Source organism: Bos grunniens, chromosome 11, assembly GCF_055505025.1.
Source record: "Bos grunniens cultivar Pamir isolate PY7600 chromosome 11, Bosgru_T2T1.0, whole genome shotgun sequence".
Classification (NCBI taxonomy): Eukaryota; Metazoa; Chordata; class Mammalia; order Artiodactyla; family Bovidae; genus Bos; species Bos grunniens.
The window spans coordinates 40,347,028-40,359,269 of record NC_141175.1 but is presented as its reverse complement, the minus strand read 5'-3'; the positions used below and the strand labels follow the sequence as shown (position 1 = coordinate 40,359,269).

Genomic DNA, 12,242 nt, shown 5'->3' with positions numbered 1-12,242 from the left:
TCCATTCATTAAATGAGCTTAGACTGACACTGGGAGAAGGCAACGGCATCCCACTCCAGTACTCTTGCCTGGAAAATCCCATGGATGGAGGAGCCTGGTAGGCTGCAGTCCATGGGGTCGCTAGGAGTCGGACACGACGGAGCGACTTCACTTTCACTTTTCCCTTTCATGAATTGGAGAAGGAAATGGCAACCCACTCCCAGCGTTCTTGCCTGGAGAATCCCAGGGACGGGGGAGCCTGGTGGGCTGCCATCTATGGGGTCTCACAGAGTCAGACACAACTGACACGACTTAGCAGCAGCAGCAGACTGATGCTGACTCAGCCCTGGGTTAGGCACAACCCAAAATTATAAAGAAAAAGAAATCATGGCCTCTCCCATCAGGAAGCTTAAATTATAATTGAGAATAAAGTGACAAAAAGTCATAATAAATATATATCTTAAAGCTAACTTAAAGAATATGTAAAGAGATGGAGTAAAAGATCATTGCCTGGTAGAAAGTCCTCCTTGAAGCTTTCCAATCTCTAAGCACTTCTTGTAGGAGCTGTAACCCAACATACATGTTGCAAACTCTGGGAGTTGGTGATGGACAGGGAGGTCTGGCATGCTACAGTCCATGGAGTCGCAAAGAGTCAGACACGATTGAGAGACTGAACTGAACTGAAAAAAAAAAAAAAACCTTAGATGTACTTATTGTGAGAGGTAGGTTTAGGGCTTTGTGAATAGTGTAATTCAATCAGTATGTCCTGGTTCTGGTGTGTCCTGGTCTCACTTGCTGGCAGATCCACTTGACAAAGGTTTTGTTACATAACCTCTACGTGTGAAGGGCTGACATTCCAGTCAGGCTGCAGGGTCAGTATTTGGGCTGTTCTGGAGACCAAATGTGCATCCTATCACAGAAACTGTACCAGGCAGGGTGGCATCTGGCCTCTGCTCTGGTGTGCCTCCCAGAGCATCATTTCCTCCATCTGATCCCCAGGCCTGGGGGTTAAATTGTTTGGTTTCCACTGTGGCTGTTCATGGATTCCTGATGTCTTTCTTCCTAATACCCTGAGGGTGTGCCAGGCCCAACCAGACAGACATCCTCTCTTACAGAGGACCCCTCAGCAGCACTGCTAAGGCTAGGATATGACCTTAAGAGAAGAGAACTTGGCACATGACCTACATTTCCAGCATCTTCTCTCCTTCCACTGATCTTTGAGGAAATAAGAGAAGTAGGCCCAGCAGTGAGGCAGAAAACATTTTGAATCAGCAGAAACATCCAATGGCAGATTTCTGGATGTCTAGCATTCAGACTAAAAACAGAAATGAGTTTCTAAAGGCTAAACTGAATAAAAAGATATTGTACAATAAGATTCTTCCACAATGCCAGGCACTTAACAGAATGCTTGTTGAACCGACAGTGTCATCGATCACATGCCAGGCAGGCATCGAAAGAAAATGCTGAGTCCCTTGGCTGTTCACCCGAAACTATCACAACATTGTTAATCGGCTATACCCCAATGCAAAATGTTTTTGGTGTTAAAAATAATATAAACTTTTTTAAAAAAGAAAAAAATAAAGAAAACTATTTAGTTCATCCTTCTAAATTTAGCAATCCTATCTATGTATCAACATGCATATCTAAATTCTTAATACTCATACTGTTGCAGTGAAAAGGAAAATAGAGGAATTAGTTTTTGTTTTCTTTCCCTTTCCTGAGAACAAAGAAAGAGAACAGTGAACAGGTCAGGGAAGAAATATAAACACACCTGAAAGAGTTGATCACTCCTAGTTTTACTTTTAACTATTCCTAATCTGTAGTCTGTTACTAGATTTGCTTTTCACAAACTAACCTGACACTCTGTAAATTATTCTGCATGAGTTACATCCTGCATGTATTGCCCCTTAACTCTATGCTAATTACATCCTGTACCTGGTGCTTACCTTTCCTGAGCTCTCCCTTTGCAGACCACCCCTTGTAGCTTTTTGCATTTCAAAAAGAAGGCCACAGGAAAATAAACCAGAGATAGTAATATTAGTCCCTCAGTCGTGTCTGACTCTTTGTGACCTCATGGACTGTAGCCTACCAGGCTCCTCAGTCCATGGGATTTTCCAGGCAAGAATACTAGAGTGGGTAGCCATTCCCTTCTCCAGGGGATCTTCCCAGCTCAGGAATCAAACCCAGGTCTCCCACACTGCAGGCAGACTCTTTACTGTCTGAGCTAACAGAGACTAATTACCTGTCTTCATGATGCCAGCTATGAGTATTTTGAAACAATACAAGAAGGAGAAGGACAGAAAACTCTCACTACTTTGTTCCTCATCACATCCCCAGACTATAAGCCCCTGTTTGTTACCACCAAAATCTTGGCTTTCTCTGGCCACTGAAGCCAAATAAAAAATTACAAAGACAGAGTTTGGAGGAACTAGAAAGATGGCTTGAATCCTCAGCTGGTTGAGGGAAGAACACAGCAGGCCAGTGCCCCCCACCCTGGGGAGTCAGAGGGGACCATATAGATGGGCCTCCCAGTCTGGGGTATGTAATAAGGAACAAAGTGAGAATTTGGCATTCTTCTTCATGCATTGTTTGAAAACAGTCATAGCTGGCATCAGGTAGCCTGGTAATTGGATCTGAAAAAGCCATGTGCCCATGACCTTAATATAGTTCAAAACTAAGGCAGTGAATACTCATATATTAGTACCCAGTTTTGCTGCTCACCAATTACAGATTACTTGATCTTGGGCAAGTCATTTACAATTCAGTTTCCTTACAGTGAAGTTCATTCATAGGTCTCAACAGCACTCTGTGCTAACTTGTTTCTCCTTTTGGCACACTTAGTGCCTCTAGGTTCCTTTCCTTTACTTTGGGTTCTCCGCCTCCCAGCCAGGCCAGCTCCACTTACCTGCAAAACAGGCAAACCTGCCCAAAATAAAAATAAAGTAAGCTTTAAAAAAAATCACAGTGTTAATCTCCAAATGAGTCATATGTCACAAGACATTGAGGATTCATTTTAGCATAATGGTAAAGAGCATGGCTGAGTTCTAAGCACATGACACTTGACACCTGACAGACCTGGATTCCAGTTCTAATCCTGACTACCAGCTGTGTGATCTGGGACCAGCTATTTAACCTCTCTAAGCTTGTTTTTCTCATTTGTACCTCCCTGTAGTGAGGTTTAAATGACATCAGACATTTACAACACTTAGTACAGAGTCTGGCACACAAAGAGGGAGCAATTGATATCAGTTATTATTCTCTTGGCAAACATGACCCCTAAATGAGTTTCCTGGGAATGAAGGTGACATACATTCATGCCATTTATTAAAGTTTGGAAGAGTCCCCTATGCTAGTCCTTTAATTCCATTCTTCCTCCAATGAAAATCTCCATCTGAAACTTTACACTGCCAAATCCACTTTCACAAATATTGTACTTTGACTTTTAACTTTTAGGCTTTTTCTTTTTTTTTAATGCCACACAGCATTATCCCATGCCCCAATTTTTATATACAAAAGGATGACAAAAATAAAAGAAAATGAAGTATTGGCTATTAGTTACCATCAAACTTAAGCAAATATTCCTAAACATTTAATAAATTAATTAGTTGTTTTTTTCCCCTTAGTAAGAGGATCATTATTTTTACTTTATGAAGATATTGTGTTAATTCAGCATGAATTATGCCAACATGAAATTAACATGCAGGGCTAGAGGCCAGTGAGCTATATTAGCTCTTCTATTTGGAGAGAAGAGAGCATTAACCGCACTAGGACCTATGTCAGTTCAAAAGGGAAATGCTTGACAACTGGCCACCCATAAACAAGACTTGTCTTCTCTGGTGAGTACAGTTACTCCCACCTAACACTACGTTTTCCTACTGTGTGCCCTGCAGAGACAGGAAAGCTGAAACTGTTGTCAAACAAATTCTAAACACAAAGGAATGCTTTTCTAGCTGTGGAAGAAAACACAAAAGGACAACGGCAAACGATACCTAGTCACATGCTACACTATTCAGGGCAGACTGTGAATGCCAGAAGACAGTGGTCTTCAAAAACCCTAGGCACCTTGAGTTCTAAAGAAATCCTTTCCTCTGCATCCAATGTATAAAAGAGATACAAGAGGCCTGCTGGCAGCAGACATCACAGGTTTTAAAACTGCCACGACTTGAGAGATGGGTAAGGTTTGCAGGACACAGGTGAGGGAGAGGCACTCCAGGGAGGACGAACAGTAAAGGCAAAGCCAAGGTGGGAATTTAAAGTAAGAAGTCTGTGTCTTCCTGTGGACAACTAGTGAGAAGGTAGTGATTAGGTGGTGAAAGGCTCCCGCATGGATGCTCCTGTTTCCCAGCTTGAACTGCTTTTGAATGTTTTAAGCCTGATGAATAGTTAACAAGTACCCTAAATCAGGGCAGATGGGAAATGTAAGGTTAACGTTGTGCAGTCAATTAAGGTGTCTTGTCATTATTCTTTGTTTCAGAATCATTTCAAGTAGTCGTGAGAGGGAATGGCTTCCGACACGCCCGCAACGTGGACAGGGTCCTCTGCAGCTTTAAGATCAACGAGTCAGTCACGCTCAGTAAGTTCTTGCGGAGTTTGGGGGTTTCTGCTGCTGGCTTCTGGGAAGGGGGAGCTCCCAGCCTATCTCCCCGAAAAGCCACACCCAGGAAACTACAGAGAAGGGTCCTCCCTGCTAGAAAGGCCACCAGCAAAGGGTATAACTGGCCCCTGCAGGCCCCTTGCTCCCATGAGGAGAGGCAGCGGGTACTTGTTTCCCAGTCCGCCAGCATACCTGTACCAAGTTCCAAACTCTCAGGTGGCAGTGGTGGCCCTGACTGGTTGGGGCTTACAAAGCTCCACATTGGAGCTTAGTGAGATATCAGGACTCTCCAAACAAAAAGAGGAAAACAATAGGTGTTCCAAATTGATTAATTCTGAGTAAACCAAAAGCCAAAAAAATCTCATCAGGGAGATACCTGACCTGAGATACAGAAAGATGGATGTAAAACTAAGTGTATTTCATGGGAAAAATGAACTATCACAACATTGGCACATTCACAAGACATTTGTAGCAGGGAAGTTAAAGACATGTGTGACTCAGATTACTGTCCAGGAAAGATGGGGGCAGATGGGTTATGTTAAGACAGATGGCCAGGAGTCCCTGTTATTATTTACATCTGGCATTCATCCCACAGATAATTACTGTTTCAGTATCTGCAGCAGTAAACAGCAATCATATACTGTATTTTCTACAGTGCTAGGACCTTTTAAATACCTCACATCTTTTTACCACAACAGCCCTAGGAGGTAGAAAGACAAAGAAGATGGAGAGCATACTCATTTATTGACCTTTTACACTGGTTTTGTCCTCCTGTTAGCATTGTGGAGTAGCTACTATCCTGTTTTTAAAAAGGAAGAACTGAAGGGTATGCCTTTTTCCCTCTTTAGCATCTCAAAACCCATATGAATATTTAAACAAAGATATGCAATGGTTTCTTTACATCTGGAATTCCTGTATATGGAGAAACTGCAAAGATTTGAAATATTCAGTTATTTTTTCCTAATACTTAGAAATGCCCTCACGTATCCAGAAAGTACTTGCTTTTTGAAAACATTTTCAAGTATCCTGTCATAGTGTGAAAGTTGGACATGCACCCTCTGCAGAATCTTTCCATTTTTTTTTTCCTCCTTTAATTTGTGATGTTCAAGTCCACCTTCCCTCTCTCCTCTTAATCTTAAATCTAAGATCAGAAACTCCTGAGGATTAAATTCAAAAGACATCAACACCTTCCAAAGAAGGCTTCCCAGACAAGCAAGCCTTTAGAACCAACTCCTCTCTGAAGATGTATGGCCATGAGTATAGCATTGCTGTTGCTTGAAAGGTTACCCAGAGATTCTATACTAAGATAACAAAAAAATGCAAATTTTTTATGATGGATTTATAGAATGACATTTTAAACACGTATTTTCCAGCTTCTCCATAAAATTTTATTTCTTGGAAAACTAGCTTCTTTTCCTTTCCTAATATAAACTTGCAAACACCTGCACAGTCTGTTCACCTAATACATATTTTAAAAGAAATAAAGGCTGTTGGGTTTAGCTTAAACCACAAACCTAATTATGCTTTCAACACAAGCACTGACAGCTTGGACAAGAGAAAGGCAGTGACTCAACCATATTATATGCCACAAGCAACACTCCTGAACTCAAACAAATAGTTACTAGAAATATCCTAGCTAAGGGGGAAATACTGAAATTTTTTTTAAAAATTGTATTTATTAATTCATCTGTTCATTATATTCAGTAAAGTAAGAAACTACGGAGGACAGAAAAGATAAATAAATTTTAAAATGCAACATATTCAATTCTTTATCTTTCTGTCAACTTTATGAATGTAAGTATCTTATTGAGTTGTCCCCATAAAATAAGACAAATTCAGATTCTCTTATTTTTCCCATTCTCCTTTTCCACTTCCAGATCATGTTTTAAAATATTATGTTTTCATTTTTATAGTATATATTTCCTCTTTCAAGATTTTTCCCTAAATACTGCATTACATTTTATAACAAAAAAGAGAATAGAATTCCCTTATTAATCAAAAAATGACTAATTGAAGGCCCAATAATGAAGCTATGGTTTTTATTATATAAGCCTTGGAGTCTTCAAGAAATAATGTATTATTTGTAGCAGATTATGTGAAGAAAAATAGTTAAGTAAAAAATAACAAAAAAATTACATTTATAGTGAGATATATTAACATAACTGTCAAAGCCTTTGGATGGATAATAAAAAAATTAAAGCTATAGAGCAAATATATATACTTTTTTTTAATGGCTATGAATTCCCTTTAACATGTATTGCACTAAGAAAAAAACCACTGACATATTAATGCCAAAGTGTTGAAATTGTTTACATATATTTTTAGATGATAAATATAACCAGAAAATAAAAAGCATAGGTTAATACCTATATCCATCCTGCTTTCCTTGCCTTTGCTTAAAAATAAATCAACCACTTAGGAATCTAAAACAATTTGGTGACCTGTTTCTGGTCAGTGGTTCCAAATTATGCATAAAATATGATGTAAAAATTGTGACATGTGGTCTTGCTCAAAGGAATGAGGAAAACCCCCAGGTACAGGAAACAAAAAGGGAATGCAAAATCTAAGCAGAAGGCAAAGCTGTGAGGGCTCCAGGCCTGAGGGATCTTCAGGCTGTGATCTCAGTACTGATATAGATACAGGACACCAGGAAGTTCAGTTCAGTTCAGTTCAGTTCAGTCCAGTCGCTCAGTCGTGTCCAACTCTTTGTGACCCCAGGGACCGCAGCATGCCAGGCCTCCCTGTCCATTACCAACTGCTAGAGTCTACCCAAACCCATGTCCATGGAGTTGGTGATGCCATCCAACCATTTCATCCTCTGTCGTCCCCTTCTCCTCCTGCCCTCAATCTTTTCCCAGCATTAGGGTCTTTTCCAATGAGTCAGTTCTTCACATCAGGTGGCCAAAGCATTGGAGTTTCAGCTTCAAAATCAGTCCTTCCAATTAACACCCAGGACTGATCTCCTTTAGGATGGACTGGTTGGATCTCCTTGCAGTCCAAGGGATTCTATAGAGTCTTCTCCAACACCACAGTTCAAAAGCATCAATTCTTCAGTGCTCAGCTTTCTTTATAGTCCAACTCTCATATCCATACATGACTACTGGAAAAACCGTAGCCTAGACTAGATGGCCCTTTGTTGACAAAGTAATGTCTCTGCTTTTCAATATGCTGTCTAGGTTGGTCATAACTTTCCTTCCAAGGAGCAAGCGTCTTTTAATTTCATGGCTGCAGTCACCATCTGCAGTGATTTTGGAGCCAAAAAAAAAATAGTCTGTCACTGTTTCCCCATCTATTTGCCATGAAGTGATGGGACCGGATGCCATGATCTTCATTTTCTGAATGTTGAGCTTTAAGCCAACTTTTTCACTCTCCTCTTTCACTTTCATCAAGAGGCTCTTTAGTTCTTCTTCACTTTCTGCCATCAGGGTGGTGTCATCTGCATATCTGAGGTTATTGATATTTCTCCTGGCAATCTTGATTCCAGCTTGTGCTTCCTCCACCCCAGCTTTTCTCATGATGTACTCTGCATATAAGTTAAATAAGCAGGGTGACAATATACAGCCTTGACGTACTCCTTTTCCTATTTGGAAAGCAGGCAAAAGCAGAGCCACCTGTAGAGATCAGGCTTCAGGGGCTGTAACACACATTGAATGGGTACAGGGACAGGCGCTCAGTGATTCAGGAAAGCAGGCAGGGGAGTAAGGTAAGATGCTCTACCAACCACATAATACAGAAGCACCACAATGTGTCTGTGGCCATCCTGATGGCTGTGGCCCTGGCCGAGGCAGTATACATCGAGTCCAACCTACACCACTCCTGAAGCCATAACTCCCTCTGAAGATGGGCTCACAGCACCAAATGATAAATCATATGGCAATAGTTGAAAGAAAAAGGAGAACAAGCAAGATGACTAGGGAGCATTTTAAAAAAGATGGTAAAATAAACATATTTAAAGTGTATTAAAACAAGAAAACATCTAAAAAAAAATCTAACTTTACACCTAAAGGAACTAGAAAAATAAGAACAAACAAAACCCAAAGTCATTAGAAGGAAAGAAATAAAGATCAAAGTGGAAATAAGCAAAATAGAGAGTTAGGAAGCAACAGAAAATGTTTTTTTCTGCAACAGAAGAGGTTTTTTTCTTTTATATAAAGATAGACAAAGTTGACAAACCTTTAACCAAATTCATCAAGAAAAAAAGAGAAAGGATCCAGATAAATAAGTCAAAAAAGAGAAAGTACAATTGACAACAGAGAAATACAAAGGATCATAAAACAGTACTGCAAACAATTATGTGATAATAAAAGAGCAACCTAGAAGAAATGGATAAATGCCTAGAAATGTGCAATCTCCCAAAACTGAATCAGGAAGAAATATAAAAAATGAACAGACTAATAATTACCAGTAGTAAAACTGAATCATTACTTTAAAAAACTTCCAACCAAAAAACTCTAGGACCACACAGTTTCACAGAGAAATTCTATTAAAATTAAAATAAGAAATTTATCCTTCTCAAACTATTTTTTAAAAATGAAGACGAATGAATACTTCTGAACTCATTCTACAAGGGTAACATCAACCTAATATCAAAGCCAGACAAAGATACCACAAAAAATAATTATAGGTCATTATCACTGATGAATGTAAATGCAGAAGTCCTCAACAAAATGTTAGCAAACTGAATTCAACAGTAGGTTAAAAGGGATCATACACCATGATCAAGTAGGATTTAGCCCAGGAATGCATGGATGGTTCAGTATCCACAAATCAATCAACATAATATACCATGTTAACTAACCGAAGAATAAAAACCATATGATCATCTCCATATATGCAGCAAAAGCTTCTGACAAAATTCAACATCCTTTTATGATAAAAACTCTTCACAAAGTGAGCATAGAAGGAACATACTTCAATATGATAAAGGCCATGTATGACAAACAACAGGCAACATCATAATCAATGGTGAAAAGCTGGAAGCATTTCCTGGAAGATCAGGAACAAAACAAGGATCCCACTCTTGCCACTCTTTTTTTTTTTTAACATGGAAGTGGAAGTCCTAGGCACAACAATCAAAAAAGAAAAAGAAAAGGAATCCAAATAAAATTGGAAAGGAAGAAGTAAAAGTGTCACTATTTGTGCATGATATGGTTCTATACACAGAAAATTCTAAAGACACTAACAAAAACTATTTGAACTGAAATGAGTTTAGTAAGGTTGTAGGATACAAAAGTAATATACAGAAATATGTTGCATTTCTAAATACTAATTGTGAACTATTAGAGAAATTCATAAAACAATCACATTTTTTATAGCTGTCTCAAAAAGAATAAAATAACTTGAGATAAATCTGATCAAAGATGAAAAAGCCCTGAAAGCCATAAGAGATTGATGAAAGAAATCAAAAACAACAAAACAAATGGAAAGATACTTTGTGCTCATGGATTAGAAGGATCAATATTGTTAAAATAACTACACTACCCAAAGAAATCTATAGATTGAGTGCAATCCCATAAAAATACCAATGGCATATATCACAGAGCTAGAACAAATAACTCTAAGATTTGTATGAAGAAACAAAAGACCCCAAATAGCCAAAGCAATCTTGGGAAAGAAGAACAAAGCTAGAGTTGTCACACTCCTGGGTTTCAAGCCATACTACAAAGCAACAGTTGTCAAACCACTATGTACTGGCATGAAAACAAACACACAGATCAATGGAACAGAATAAAGAGCCCCAAAATAAACCCATGCTTATATGGTCAATTAATCTACAACAAAGCAGGCAAGAATATACAATGGGAAAAGACAGCCTCTTTAAAAAGTGGTGTCAGGAAAACTGTACTGCTGTGTGTAATAAAATCAATCTGGACTATTTTCTCACACCACATACAAAAATAAATTCAAAAGTGGATTAAAGACTTAAATGTAAGGCCTGAAACCACAGAACTAGAAGAAAGCATAGGCAGTATGCACTTTGACATCTGTCTTAACAATATTTTTTTAGATCTGTCTCCTCAGGCAAGGGAAAAAAATAAAACAAATGAGACTACACCAAACCTAAAATCTTTTACACAGAAAAGGAACCTATCAATAGAAGGAAAGACCACCTGCTGAATGAGAGAAGACATTTTCAAACTATGTATCTGATAAAGGGTTAATATTCAAAATATACAAAGAACTCATACAATTCAACATCTAAAAAAGTAAACAGCCCAATTAAAAAATGGGCAAAGAACTGGGTAGACATTTTTCCAAAGAAGATATGCAGATAGTCAATAGGCACATAGAAAGATGCTGAACATCATTAACCATCAGGGAAATGCCAATCAAAACCACAAAGATATACTAACTCATACCTGTCAGAATGGCTATCATCAAAAGATAACAAAGCGTTGGCAAGGATCTGGAGAAAAGGGAACACTTGTGCAATGTTGGTGGGAATGTAAATTGATGCAGCCACTTGGAGGACAGTATGGAGTTTCCACAAAAACTTAAAAGTAGAACTGCTATATGATCTAGCAGTTTCACTCCTGAGTATTTACCTGAAGAAAACAAAAACACTAATTTGAAAAAATATATGCATATTACTGTTCACTACAGCATTATTTACAGTAGCCAAGATGAGGAAGCAACTTACATCCATCCATAGGTGAATAGATGAGGAACATGTGATATATATGTGTGTGTGTGTGTGTGTGTGTTGTGTGCTAAGTTGCTTCAGTTGCATCTGACTATTTATGACCCTATGGACTGTAGCCCACCAGGCTCCTCTGTCCACATATATACACAACTTAGTGGATAGACTAAGCAATGTGATTAGACACAGATAAAGATGAAATGCATGAACTGGAAGAGAGATGTGAGGAAATACTACCCCTCAACCAAAGCACTTGACCCAGATTTTTTTCATCTGTGTTTTACCAGAATTTAAGGACAAGTGATTCATATCTGATACATATTCTTCTAGAGAAAAGAAATAGAGCAAAAGAATTTTAATTCACTTATGAAAATTATGTAATCTTGACTTTTTAAAAACTGGACAAGACACTAGTAGTAGAGTATATTTGAAATCGATTTCTTTGATGACAAACATACAGATAAACTATTGGTAAACAAAAATCCAGCAATGTATTTAAAAAGGACCAGGATAAGTAATACCGTTTAAAAAATGAGAGGGGAATTTTCCTCTCACATAGCAAATTTTTTGATGCCAAGAAGATAATAAAATTCACTATCCATTCCAAATTTTAAAAATACATACTTTTTTAGGGACTTCCCTGGTGGTCCAAGAATTGCCTGCCAATGCAGGGGACATGGGTTCAGTCCCTGGTATGGGAAGATTCCACATGCCAAGAGCCACTGAGCCCATGCACCACAATTACTGAGCCCACACTCTCAAGCCCGAGAGCTGCAGCTACTGAAGCCCAAGCGCCCTAGAGTCTGTGCTGCGTGACAAGAGAAGCCACCGCAGTGAGAAGCCCGCACACCTCCACGCCAGCATCAGCCCCAGCTCTCCACAACCAGGAAAAGTCCACATGTAGCAATGAAGACCCAGTGCAGCCATAAATAAATAAATAAAATTATATTTTTAAAAAGAAAAGAAAAAATTCACAGGAAAAATAGAGCAGCAGCATATAGACTCTAGAAAGAACTAAATTTAACCAAA

The 12,242-nt window shown here is 38.7% G+C and overlaps 1 protein-coding gene across 1 annotated transcript in view; it reads left to right on the top strand.

The window, feature by feature from the left end:
* The window catches only part of ANTXR1 (ANTXR cell adhesion molecule 1), a 258,178-nt gene that overhangs the window by 89,891 nt on the left and 156,045 nt on the right, over positions 1–12,242 (top strand). Inside the window, exon 10 of the mRNA XM_086326257.1 lies at positions 4,454–4,552. Within this exon, the coding sequence (XP_086182383.1) occupies positions 4,454–4,552 (99 nt within the window). The remainder of the gene's footprint in view (positions 1–4,453; positions 4,553–12,242) is intronic.